Below are 14895 nucleotides of genomic sequence, written 5' to 3' on the forward strand. Positions count from 1 at the left end.
GTAGCAAGGAACTGGTCAAGGTGAACCACTTCTACTCAGGTGAGAAGACAACAAGTCAGCTTGAAGGCCATTTTGAGTATAGCTCACATCGTCTCCTCTGGGCTACTCTGAGAAGACATTCTACCGCTTTGCATTTCAGAGAAGTACTCAGAAGCCCAGGGGAGACTGACCATGCTGAGATTGGCTGTAGGAGTCTATCAGGAGAAGGAGAAAGCAGAGCAACAAGCCTCTGTGTGGAAGCTGAGAAGGTTCCTTGAAGCCTTAAAGGCAGATGATGAACATCAGACTAAGAGGGGCCTTAGTTTAGCTGTGAGGGAGTTTTACTACAGCTTGATGCTCTTGCAGAACTATCAGGTATGAAGGAGTTTTGACACACGAGGATTCAACATTCTTTATGACCATGTTCAGCTGGTGCAGTGGGATGCTTACTCGCTCAGCCAGACTCAGTTAAGGGAGACTAAACAACACAGTGCTAAACAATACAGAGCATTGGAAAACAACACAGAAGAGTACAAAACAATATAGATACTGAGTACAAAACAATACAAAAAAGAAAAAAACTACACAAAACAGCACAACGTGGATGATTTGTGGTCAGTGGCTAATAAAGTGCAGTAACAGACCTATGGAGTACCTGTGTCGGCTACAGGAAACACTCCTACTTCCAACATGGTGACAGTATGGGCCACATACAGACCTATGGAGTGCCTGTGTCGGCTACAGGAAACACTCCTACTTCCAACATGGTGACAGTATGGGTCACATACAGACCTATGGAGTACCTGTGTCGGCTACAGGAAACACTCCTACTTCCAACATGGTGACAGTATGGGTCACATACAGACCTATGGAGTACCTGTGTCGGCTACAGGAAACACTCCTACTTCCAACATGGTGACAGTATGGGTCACATACAGACCTATGGAGTACCTGTGTCGGCTACAGGAAACACTCCTACTTCCAACATGGTGACAGTATGGGCCACATACAGACCTATGGAGTACCTGCGATGGCTATAGGAAACACTCCTACTTCCAACATGGTGACAGTATGGGTCACATACAGACCTATGGAGTACCTGTGTCGGCTACAGGAAACACTCCTACTTCCAACATGGTGACAGTATGGGCCACAAACAGACCTATGGTGTGCCTGTGTCGGCTACAGGAAACACTCCTACTTCCAACATGGTGACAGTATGGGCCACATACAGACCTATGGAGTACCTGCGATGGCTATAGGAAACACTCCTACTTCCAACATGGTGACAGTATGGGTCACATACAGACCTATGGAGTACCTGTGTCGGCTACAGGAAACACTCCTACTTCCAACATGGTGACAGTATGGGTCACATACAGACCTATGGTGTGCCTGTGTCGGCTACAGGAAACACTCCTACTTCCAACATGGTGACAGTATGGGCCACATACAGACCTATGGAGTACCTGTGTCGGCTACAGGAAACACTCCTACTTCCAACATGGTGACAGTATGGGTCACATACAGACCTATGGTGTGCCTGTGTCGGCTACAGGAAACACTCCTACTTCCAACATGGTGACAGTATGGGCCACATACAGACCTATGGAGTACCTGTGTCGGCTACAGGAAACACTCCTACTTCCAACATGGTGACAGTATGGGCCACATACAGACCTATGGAGTACCTGTGTCGGCTACAGGAAACACTCCTACTTCCAACATGGTGACAGTATGGGTCACATACAGACCTATGGAGTACCTGTGTCGGCTACAGGAAACACTCCTACTTCCAACATGGTGACAGTATGGGTCACATACAGACCTATGGTGTGCCTGTGTCGGCTACAGGAAACACTCCTACTTCCAACATGGTGACAGTATGGGTCACATACAGACCTATGGAGTACCTGTGTCGGCTACAGGAAACACTCCTACTTCCAACATGGTGACAGTATGGGTCACATACAGACCTATGGAGTACCTGCGATGGCTATAGGAAACACTCCTACTTCCAACATGGTGACAGTATGGGCCACATACAGACCTATGGTGTGCCTGTGTCGGCTACAGGAAACACTCCTACTTCCAACATGGTGACAGTATGGGCCACATACAGACCTATGGAGTGCCTGTGTCGGCTACAGGAAACACTCCTACTTCCAACATGGTGACAGTATGGGTCACATACAGACCTATGGAGTACCTGTGTCGGCTACAGGAAACACTCCTACTTCCAACATGGTGACAGTATGGGTCACATACAGACCTATGGAGTACCTGCGATGGCTATAGGAAACACTCCTACTTCCAACATGGTGACAGTATGGGTCACATACAGACCTATGGTGTGCCTGTGTCGGCTACAGGAAACACTCCTACTTCCAACATGGTGACAGTATGGGCCACATACAGACCTATGGAGTACCTGCGATGGCTATAGGAAACACTCCTACTTCCAACATGGTGACAGTATGGGTCACATACAGACCTATGGAGTACCTGTGTCGGCTACAGGAAACACTCCTACTTCCAACATGGTGACAGTATGGGCCACATACAGACCTATGGAGTACCTGTGTCGGCTACAGGAAACACTCCTACTTCCAACATGGTGACAGTATGGGTCACATACAGACCTATGGAGTACCTGTGTCGGCTACAGGAAACACTCCTACTTCCAACATGGTGACAGTATGGGTCACATACAGACCTATGGAGTACCTGCGATGGCTATAGGAAACACTCCTACTTCCAACATGGTGACAGTATGGGTCACATACAGACCTATGGTGTGCCTGTGTCGGCTACAGGAAACACTCCTACTTCCAACATGGTGACAGTATGGGCGACATACAGACCTATGGAGTACCTGCGATGGCTATAGGAAACACTCCTACTTCCAACATGGTGACAGTATGGGTCACATACAGACCTATGGAGTGCCTGTGTCGGCTACAGGAAACACTCCTACTTCCAACATGGTGACAGTATGGGTCACATACAGACCTATGGAGTACCTGTGTCGGCTACAGGAAACACTCCTACTTCCAACATGGTGACAGTATGGGTCACATACAGACCTATGGAGTACCTGCGATGGCTATAGGAAACACTCCTACTTCCAACATGGTGACAGTATGGGTCACATACAGACCTATGGTGTGCCTGTGTCGGCTACAGGAAACACTCCTACTTCCAACATGGTGACAGTATGGGCCACATACAGACCTATGGAGTGCCTGTGTCGGCTACAGGAAACACTCCTACTTCCAACATGGTGACAGTATGGGTCACATACAGACCTATGGAGTACCTGTGTCGGCTACAGGAAACACTCCTACTTCCAACATGGTGACAGTATGGGTCACATACAGACCTATGGAGTACCTGCGATGGCTATAGGAAACACTCCTACTTCCAACATGGTGACAGTATGGGTCACATACAGACCTATGGTGTGCCTGTGTCGGCTACAGGAAACACTCCTACTTCCAACATGGTGACAGTATGGGCCACATACAGACCTATGGAGTACCTGCGATGGCTATAGGAAACACTCCTACTTCCAACATGGTGACAGTATGGGTCACATACAGACCTATGGAGTACCTGTGTCGGCTACAGGAAACACTCCTACTTCCAACATGGTGACAGTATGGGCCACATACAGACCTATGGAGTACCTGTGTCGGCTACAGGAAACACTCCTACTTCCAACATGGTGACAGTATGGGTCACATACAGACCTATGGAGTACCTGTGTCGGCTACAGGAAACACTCCTACTTCCAACATGGTGACAGTATGGGTCACATACAGACCTATGGAGTACCTGCGATGGCTATAGGAAACACTCCTACTTCCAACATGGTGACAGTATGGGTCACATACAGACCTATGGTGTGCCTGTGTCGGCTACAGGAAACACTCCTACTTCCAACATGGTGACAGTATGGGCCACATACAGACCTATGGAGTACCTGCGATGGCTATAGGAAACACTCCTACTTCCAACATGGTGACAGTATGGGTCACATACAGACCTATGGAGTGCCTGTGTCGGCTACAGGAAACACTCCTACTTCCAACATGGTGACAGTATGGGTCACATACAGACCTATGGAGTACCTGTGTCGGCTACAGGAAACACTCCTACTTCCAACATGGTGACAGTATGGGTCACATACAGACCTATGGAGTACCTGCGATGGCTATAGGAAACACTCCTACTTCCAACATGGTGACAGTATGGGTCACATACAGACCTATGGTGTGCCTGTGTCGGCTACAGGAAACACTCCTACTTCCAACATGGTGACAGTATGGGCCACATACAGACCTATGGAGTACCTGCGATGGCTATAGGAAACACTCCTACTTCCAACATGGTGACAGTATGGGCCACATACAGACCTATGGAGTACCTGCGATGGCTATAGGAAACACTCCTACTTCCAACATGGTGACAGTATGGGTCACATACAGACCTATGGAGTACCTGTGTCGGCTACAGGAAACACTCCTACTTCCAACATGGTGACAGTATGGGCCACATACAGACCTATGGAGTACCTGTGTCGGCTACAGGAAACACTCCTACTTCCAACATGGTGACAGTATGGGCCACATACAGACCTATGGAGTACCTGTGTCGGCTACAGGAAACACTCCTACTTCCAACATGGTGACAGTATGGGCCACATACAGACCTATGGTGTGCCTGTGTCGGCTACAGGAAACACTCCTACTTCCAACATGGTGACAGTATGGGCCACATACAGACCTATGGAGTACCTGCGATGGCTATAGGAAACACTCCTACTTCCAACATGGTGACAGTATGGGTCACATACAGACCTATGGAGTACCTGTGTCGGCTACAGGAAACACTCCTACTTCCAACATGGTGACAGTATGGGTCACATACAGACCTATGGAGTGCCTGTGTCGGCTACAGGAAACACTCCTACTTCCAACATGGTGACAGTATGGGTCACATACAGACCTATGGAGTACCTGTGTCGGCTACAGGAAACACTCCTACTTCCAACATGGTGACAGTATGGGCCACATACAGACGTATGGAGTACCTGTGTCGGCTACAGGAAACACTCCTACTTCCAACATGGTGACAGTATGGGCCACATACAGACCTATGGAGTACCTGTGTCGGCTACAGGAAACACTCCTACTTCCAACATGGTGACAGTATGGGTCACATACAGACCTATGGAGTACCTGTGTCGGCTACAGGAAACACTCCTACTTCCAACATGGTGACAGTATGGGCCACATACAGACCTATGGAGTACCTGTGTCGGCTACAGGAAACACTCCTACTTCCAACATGGTGACAGTATGGGCCACATACAGACCTATGGTGTGCCTGTGTCGGCTACAGGAAACACTCCTACTTCCAACATGGTGACAGTATGGGCCACATACAGACCTATGGTGTGCCTGTGTCGGCTATAGGAAACACTCCTACTTCCAACATGGTGACAGTATGGGCCACATACAGACCTATGGAGTGCCTGTGTCGGCTACAGGAAACACTCCTACTTCCAACATGGTGACAGTATGGGCCACATACAGACCTATGGAGTACCTGTGTCGGCTACAGGAAACACTCCTACTTCCAACATGGTGACAGTATGGGCCACAAACAGACCTATGGTGTGCCTGTGTCGGCTACAGGAAACACTCCTACTTCCAACATGGTGACAGTATGGGCCACATACAGACCTATGGAGTGCCTGTGTCGGCTACAGGAAACACTCCTACTTCCAACATGGTGACAGTATGGGCCACATACAGACCTATGGAGTACCTGTGTCGGCTACAGGAAACACTCCTACTTCCAACATGGTGACAGTATGGGCCACAAACAGACCTATGGTGTGCCTGTGTCGGCTACAGGAAACACTCCTACTTCCAACATGGTGACAGTATGGGCCACATACAGACCTATGGTGTGCCTGTGTCGGCTACAGGAAACACTCCTACTTCCAACATGGTGACAGTATGGGCCACATACAGACCTATGGTGTGCCTGTGTCGGCTACAGGAAACACTCCTACTTCCAACATGGTGACAGTATGGGCCACATACAGACCTATGGAGTACCTGTGTCGGCTACAGGAAACACTCCTACTTCCAACATGGTGACAGTATGGGCCACATACAGACCTATGGTGTGCCTGTGTCGGCTACAGGAAACACTCCTACTTCCAACATGGTGACAGTATGGGCCACATACAGACCTATGGAGTGCCTGTGTCGGCTACAGGAAACACTCCTACTTCCAACATGGTGACAGTATGGGCCACATACAGACCTATGGAGTACCTGCGATGGCTATAGGAAACACTCCTACTTCCAACATGGTGACAGTATGGGCCACATACAGACCTATGGAGTACCTGTGTCGGCTACAGGAAACACTCCTACTTCCAACATGGTGACAGTATGGGCCACATAAATGCACCCATCCATCTTCCAACCAGTCACCCTGGTCAGGGTCATAGGGGGTGATCCGGAGCCTTTCCCAATCAGCACGCGGCACAAGCTTGGGGTGCACCTTGTATGGGATGCCAGTCCATCGCAGGGCATATACAGTACGGGCAATTTATGAACACTAAAGAGCTTAACTGCATTCCTTTGGACCATGGGAGGAAACTCAAATGGCATGGAGAGAAGCAGCAGACACACACACACACACACAGATTAGGTACATATCTATATTAATCTGGGGACTCTCCATTGAACTTCATGGGAAAAACTCTAATTCCAACTATGACAACCTTAACCCCTTAAATTAACTGGAAATTTCCAAGTAAACTTAACTTTTAGAAACTTTATTTAATTCTTAAGTTATGTTGTGGTTTTTACTTTGCAAATTTTTGTAATTTTACTTGTCTTTTCTGAGTGAAAATTGTTTCCAAGCTTTTTTCAAGTAAATCCTACTCCGAATTTTTTTCAGTGTAGAGTCATTTAAGTCCTGTACATACAGCTCTTGAAAAAATTAAGAGACAACTGCAAAATTATCAGTTTCTCTGGTTTTACTATTTACAGGTGCAGTCGTGTGAAAAATAAAGTTTCTCAATTCTAAGGTTTTATGTATCAGGACACCATAGAAAATAATCTGGTCCTTAGCAGGTCTTAATATTATAATTCATAGATTATTTATTCACATAGGTGAACACACAAGCAATTGGGTTGTATTGCCATTTGTCACGACGCGCCGCTCCGCTCGCGTCCGGCAAAGTTAATTTCAAAGTTCACTGTACATTAAAGTTCTCCGTAGATTGCATGTAAAATACAAGACAATTGTCTTCGACACAGATGCTATTTGCTAATAACTTATGTTTGTGCAAATCGGTTGTTTAGCAAAGTCAACTCTATCAATGCGTTAACTTACAGTCTATGGTTAAATCTTTAACCACCAGAACAGCTTAATAGCTCTGTACTTTAATGCAACCGTAACTAAATTGACCAATAAACAAATATTTCATAACTTACCGTGTATAAACCTTCTTCGAGAAAAGATCCGTTGGTTTTCTTTGCTTCTGCGCGCCACTTCTGACCCAAGGGAGCATGCGCATAGATTCCCTGGCTTCGTGGAGTAAGCTTTACTTGAGCTTGCCATTTTTGCATTAGTTCATTAAATGACAAAATATAAAGTAAATAATGCTTGGGAATTTCCATTTGAGTTTACTCTATTTGAATACTATGTATTCAAGTGCAATAAATTACATCAAAACCTCAAATAGTTGACTGAATTAAACGTAACATTTTCAAATAAAAAGACAAAATAGAATTTGTTTGTAAAATGTACTTAAATTATACTATCTTTATTTACAATCACAAAAAATAATTTTTTACTGTGTACCCATTGCCATGGGTAGACAAAAAGAAGTGGTCCCCACAACGTCAAAATAAAAGGTCTTTATCACATTGTGGAGACATTTGGGCCACACAATGTAATATATACATTATGACCACACAGATGCATGCATGCACACACATATACAAGACTCTGCTCTGTGTGTCACTCCAGCTGCATGAATACTTTCATTATATCCTTTAAAAACAGAATGAATTTTACATCTACATGAACAGAATGGTAAAATCATCAATAGTAAAATGGCAGTTTCAGTATTAGTCTATTCGATGATACAGTATATGCATGTACTGTTCTGTCTGTCAGCAAGATTTTGTGTTCGATCGTGTCATCTTTGAGTTAGGAGCTGAACTACATGGGCTTCTGCAAGATCATGAAGAAGCACGATGTGAGGTTTGCTTCGAGGCTAGGTGATAAGTGGAAGAAGGAGAAGCTGGATGAATCGCTGCTCCACAGCAGTAGGAGAACATGTGAGTTCATCGCTGAGGTGGAGGTAAGCAAGGGAGCATCACGAAAGGAGTGGTACCATCACAGAGCATGGAGAACCCACAACATCCACAAGACTCATTCTGCTTTTACACCCATCCGCCTTGAGTCTCATCCTGCTTTTACCCCCACCCGCCTTGAGTCTCATCCTGCTTTTACCCCCATCCGCCTTGAGTCTCATCCTGCTTTTACCCCCACCCGCCTTGAGTCTCATCCTGCTTTTACCCCCATCCGCCTTGAGTCTCATCCTGCTTTTACCCCCACCCGCCTTGAGTCTCATCCTGCTTTTACCCCCATCCGCCTTGAGTCTCATCCTGCTTTTACCCCCATCCGCCTTGAGTCTCATCCTGCTTTTACCCCCATCCGCCTTGAGTCTCATCCTGCTTTTACCCCCATCCGCCTTGAGTCTCATCCTGCTTTTACCCCCATCCGCCTTGAGTCTCATCCTGCTTTTACCCCCATCCGCCTTGAGTCTCATCCTGCTTTTACCCCCATCCGCCTTGAGTCTCATTCTGCTTTTACCCCCATCCGCCTTGAGTCTCATTCTGCTTTTATCCCCATCCGCCTTGAGTGTTATTCCTTTCTCTCCACCAACAGTCATTAATGTGCCAGTTGGTGGGTGGAGACAGACAGAAAGTCGCTGGGAAACTTCAGCTGCCACCAATAGGAGGAATGAAGGTAAGTCTGTGAATATAATGCATTCAGTATCTTTTAAAGCACAGAATGAAGATTTTATAGCAATATTTAGAAGAAATTAAGTAGAATGCAAGCTTACAAAGGGTAATTGCAACACAGATTCCATTTCTTTAGTATTAAAATCTCTATATCCATTTCCAATGAGCTTGTACCAAGAATATTAGTAACTGAAGTTTTTAATGACTGAAATTACTCACCTTAAAGACAGGCCTGGACGTAAATTCAGCTGAGTTGAGATGCTCAGCCATGATATACCAGCTTCTATGATGAGCTCTTTCTCCAGCCTGTCCCTGTATGGACCACATTTCGGTTGGGGGTGACCTGTGGTCTCCTGCTGGCTTTATTGGCTCTCATTGCACTGAGAGGTGAGATGTTTGCATGCTCTTCCCCAAGTCACTGTCCCCAAACAAGAAATGACACAAAGTTTAAATCCATGGAGTCAATGATGAGAAATGTTTGTCGATGCGGAAAAGTACGGAGACCCGCTCATGACGTAATGATAAAAATGATATATATTGTGGACCATGTTTTAACACATCATGTGAATGAATAAGTAATGCATGGTCATGACTTAACCAGAACGAGGGAATGAATTAATAAAACGTGGCCATGATTTAACCAAAATGAGGGAATGAATTAAAAAAAACTTGGCCATGATTTAACCAGAACGAAGGAATGAATAAAAAAAATGTGGCCATTATTTAACCAGAACGAAGGAATGAATTAAAAAAACGTGGCCACGATTTAACCAGAACGAGGGAATGAATTAATAAAACGTGGCCATGATTTAACCAGAACGAAGGAATGAATTAAAAAAAACGTGGCCACGATTTAACCAGAACGAGGGAATGAATTAAAAAAACGTGGCCATGATTTAACCAGAACGAAGGAATGAATGAAAAAAACGTGGCCATGATTTAACCAGAACGAAGGAATGAATTAAAAAAAACGTGGCCATGATTTAACCAGAACGAAGGAATGAATGAAAAAAACGTGGCCATGATTTAACCAGAACGAAGGAATGAATTAAAAAAACGTGGCAATGATTTAACCAGAACGAAGGAATGAATTAATAAAACGTGGCCATGATTTAACCAAAATGAGGGAACGAATTGGTAAAAAATGTTACCGATATAATACATTGTGCGAACGAATTAGTAAAATGTGGCCACATTATATAAATTTTATCTGTATGTCAGAATCAGGGCTCCGCAGAAAAGTATGAAAGGAAGAACAAGAGATATGGAAGACTGTTATTAATCCAAATCTTACCCGCTGCTGGTGGGATCCCACCCTTCTGATACCAGTGACACAGGTCCAAGAGTGGGAGCCGCTCCGACCACTGCTGCGACTCTACAGGGGGGGGTTTCTGCTTATCGAGTTCCTCTTTCTGTTGGGGCTCAACGTGTACGGTTGGAAGAAAGCCGGAGTCAACTATGTCCTCATCTTCGAGCTGGACCGCCGAGATAATCTATCACACTACCACTTTTTTGAAGTAAGAATGAGTATGACATCCGTTCAGTTTTATTGAGGATACAATAGCAAGCAAAACATTCTCTCAGACAGGCAGTACAAAAGCGATAAAAGCAAAGTATCACGGCTGATATCAATCTAATCACAATGTAAATCTGAACAGTCATTGAAGCTAGACTTTGTTATGCATTAGGAATTAGGAATACCCAGTATGACCCTGAGATAACCAGTGACTGGATGGTGGTGAGTGACATTGCTGTCCTGTGTTTTAGGCGGCGGGGGGTTTAGCCGTGTGCTGGTGCACCAGCATCCTGGCCTGTCTCTATGCCCCTCTCCTGCCCGTCCCTCTGCAGCTGCAGCCCCTCCTCTTCTACTGCCTGCCCCTCGTGCTGCTGCTCAGCCCCATGCCCACCTTGCACGCCCGGGCTCGGCGCTGGCTTCTCTCCGTGCTGGTGAGGATGTGCTCGGGCCCGGGCCTTGGATACCCTCACACGCAGGCAGCAGACGTCCTACCAACCTCAGTTAACACAACTGACCGTGTGACTGGGTATTTGTATAAGACTGTAGAAGGTGAAAGAAATTGTGTGAATATTGCAGTTATAGAGGCTACATTTAAGGGGGAATGGTTTGATCGAGATCTGAGTTCTCCAGGGCCTTCTGAGCATCTCCTTGATCTCAGTGTCCATTCTGTCCCTCCACAGTACAAGGTCCTCACCACTCCGTTCCACTCAGTAGGGTTTCCTGACTTCTGGCTTGCCGACCAACTGAACAGCCTCGCACCGCTTTTCCTGGATCTGTGGAGCCTCATCTGGTTCTACGCATGTGAGGTGGATTGGAAGGACCTGGCCGGCATGTACGCTCCGCCTGTAGGTGAGAGGCACCTCGGAGCGGCTCGTCGGGGCTGAGGTAGGAAGGCAGATGGGGCAGCATCGCTGATTGGCGGGCCATCCTGCTCACCTCCTCTGCCTCTCTGTGTGAGTGCTCCAGGAAGCCTGGACTGCGAGAGGACCTCCAAGGACCTCAGCTGCCTGATACAGTGCTTCCCGCCCTGGCTTCGCTTTGCACAGTGTCTAAGGAACTTCTGGGACAGCGGGAACACCAAGCCCCACCTCCTGAATGCCGGCAAATACTCCGTGGTCTTCCTCACGATCACCTTCGCCGGCCTCTACAGCATGGCGTTAGGTGACTTCCCCGGCCTGAAATCACGCAGCTCGGGGAGCGGGAGAGGAGATGAACCACAAGAGGGCGTAACTCTAGAAAGGAGGGGCTGCAGTCTTACTGTTGACTACAATATCGTAAAGATTAAAATGCAGAATATAACTGTAATAACTGATACAGCAGTACAAAGTGCAATGATTTAAAGTTGAAGTGTATACAAATGAAGAGCAATAGAACAGACAAGTACTAAAAAGAATTAAAAGGAAAAAAAACTGCTTTTAAAATGTGCAAACACATTTTATTATAAGGATATATGGAGTGATCTGAAGTGCTTGAAAGTTGAGGTGCAGTGTTCACACCTGAGAGCTGCTCTTCATGGTCTCTGTCTCTGCACCTGTTTGCATCTGGCAGAGTACCCCAGTCAGGCAGAGGGACTGACGCTCTACCTCTACGTCTGGGCCGCCTCTGCCTGCTGCAGTGTGCTGGTGGCCATAACCTGGGATTTACGCATAGACTGGGGGCTTCTCCAAGGCCCCGACTATCTGAGAGAGGAGGCTGTCTATTCTAAACGGGTAGCCAAGATTCTGTAATATTTTTTGCTAACCCTACCGTAACTCTGCAGCGTGTGTGTGTATTACTGCAATCCCAATGGAAAGTCAAACGTATTTCTGGAATTGCATTTAAGCGTCAAATGTCTTTTATGAATCGAAATTAGCATAGAATCAGTATTTGCTCTGTAAACTTGATCTTTCACTGAGACAGTGTACAGGTCAATTGGCCAATATGGTATGAGAGACTGGCATAGAGACAGCCTCTGTTAAAACATTCCAGATTTAAACCCTAATGTATAATCATCTTTGTTGCATTTTTTATGATCTGCTTTCAGTTATTATGGCTCGTGCAGCATGAATGGCAACTGAAAGATAGCTTCATATAGGAGTGACATCCGCCCGCTACACACTGCATGCCACGTTTATAGCCCACCCGGGTGCTTGCGGTTACAGGCCTACTACTACTGTGCAATACTGGCGGACGTGTTGCTGAGGCTGGCCTGGGGGGTCAACATCATCCTGGTGCAGATGCGGGATGCAGGCTCAGCTACCGCCACAGGGATCCTGGCTCCACTGGAGGTTATTCGGTGAGGAGAGCGATGCCGGCTGTTTAGGCTTCACAAGGCACTCTCTTCACGGAGTACGGACAAAACCGACGGGTTTGCTTTGGCTTCTCTGCTCTTTCAGCCGGTTCATCTGGAACTTCCTCAGATTAGAGAAGGAGCATCTGACTAACTGCAGCCTGTTCCGAGCAGTCAGGGACATCCCAGTACGGCCCCCGACCCAGAACGGACACTCCTTCCTGGAAAAGATCGTGGAGCAGGAAAATAATGGAAAAACCTGTCAAAAACCACATTCTGCAAAGACTAAATCGAATTCCTCCTTTAAGTGGACGAGGTAATGCTCTGGAGCAGGACAATTTATCAGTCTCAAATGTTTACTGTTCACTGGTTTTACACTACAGTTCTGGTTATTTATGTTTTACTGTCAACCATAATAAGCTAAAGATTAAATTTTCTTATGCAAGCCTATTGATTCTAGGACAGTTAAACTTAAATTAGCATTCCTTTTTCACTGTTTCAGGACAGCAGCAACAGAGAGAAAACTTTCAATGGAGTGTACAGAAAGTGAGTTAAATTTAACCTGAGGAGGAACAGAAGATCTCAGATCCTCAAAGTCTCCTTGCATTGCAGGAATGAACCTTCTCTACAATCAATATGTGGACTTTGAAACAACGGAACTGTAATCATCCTGACCACCCCTGTGTTCAAAATTAGCAGTAACGTGTAATAAATTTGATATGATTATGAAGTCTTGAATATCAAAAACACTTAACATAATTCTATGAATTGGTCGTGCTACAGAGAGTACAAACAGCCCTGAATGCAGAAGACAAAAACATTACTCAAAAAATATATACACACAATTCCAAATAATTCACTTTGGAGCTTCACATTAAACACATACAAAAATCATCAGAAATAAAACAACATGGATTTCATAGGTCACTATAGGGGTTTTATTATAAAGCATACAGCTGTTTGTATTTTGTTTTATAATAAAATGCTGTTACGCTTAAACTGCACCACAATGAATGAACGTCGATGGACATAAGAAGTTCAGGTGAGACTTAAAACATCTGCAAAGGATTTGATTTATTTTTTTGTTTTCAAATTTTTTTTGTTAAAAGCAGATTAGTGTTTTGTAAAGCTTTTAACTTCTGATTTCTAGGTACTCAGACTGTCATTTCATATCGCATGAATATGAGTGAGTTATTGGGCTGAAAATAGTGGAGTCCAGTATTGTATGCATTCATTACTCTGCAGTGCTCTGAAGGGGACCAGATGTCCTGGCCTCCCACTGCATTTCAGTGACAGCCGCTGACAGTGACCACACTGCTATTGGCTTTGCTTTGTGAACTACACTCCAAGAAGCGACTTCAAGATGCAGGCTTCTTTAAAAAAGGAGTCGGGTTTCCAGACCCTTTGTGAGCGCTTGGATCTTCACGCTGTCACAAGCCGCATGATAGCTAGTATGGGGAAAGGGACGGTGTGTCCTTCAGACGTGCTGAGGGGGTCCGCGATGGCGAAGGCTTCCTGTCTCCCTCTCCCAACTGTCAAAGCTCTGCCTCCCTCCCTTTTGGGTGCTGATGTTTACGTCACTGCATCATTCCCAAGGATAAAAAGAACCGTAACCGGACACAAGGTGGTCTCCAGATATGTGACAGCTTCGAGTGACACTGACCTGTCTTAGTGCAAATGCAGCTGGCATGCAAAATAACATGGGACTGAACAAAAAAAGGGCTGAGAGCCCAGTGCTGAAGGAAACAGACTCACACAGCGTTTCCCTGCAGAGCAGACCTGTCCCAAAACAGACTCACACAGCGTTTCCCTGCAGAGCAGCCCTGTCCCAAATGTCACGCTCGTCTTTTTTACGAATCCAACGCCAAGGCAGCAGGTCTTCCCAGTGTCCAGCGGGACCGAGGTCTAGATCTTCCCAGTGTCCAGCGGGACCGAGGTCTAGATCTTCCCAGTGTCCAGTGGGACCGAGGTCTAGTTCTCCCCAGTGTCCAGCGGGACCAAGGTCTAGGTCTTCCCAGTGTCCAGCGGGATCGAGGTCTAGGTCTTCGGCTGCAGCTTAACAG

The 14895-nt window shown here is 46.1% G+C and overlaps 1 protein-coding gene across 1 annotated transcript; it reads left to right on the forward strand.

Moving 5' to 3' along the window:
- Positions 1 to 8242: 8242 nt before the first annotated feature.
- LOC111842670 (solute carrier family 53 member 1-like) lies at positions 8243 to 12842 on the forward strand. Its single transcript, XM_072709218.1, has 9 exons — positions 8243 to 8380; positions 8971 to 9051; positions 9353 to 9434; positions 10377 to 10564; positions 10815 to 10994; positions 11244 to 11412; positions 11530 to 11724; positions 12112 to 12272; positions 12705 to 12842. The coding sequence occupies exons 1-9, from the start codon at positions 8243 to 8245 to the stop codon at positions 12840 to 12842; spliced, it is 1332 nt and encodes a 443-aa protein (XP_072565319.1).
- The last annotated feature ends 2053 nt before the right edge of the window (positions 12843 to 14895 follow it).

This window comes from Paramormyrops kingsleyae, chromosome 2 (assembly GCF_048594095.1).
Source record: "Paramormyrops kingsleyae isolate MSU_618 chromosome 2, PKINGS_0.4, whole genome shotgun sequence".
Lineage (NCBI taxonomy): Eukaryota > Metazoa > Chordata > Actinopteri > Osteoglossiformes > Mormyridae > Paramormyrops > Paramormyrops kingsleyae.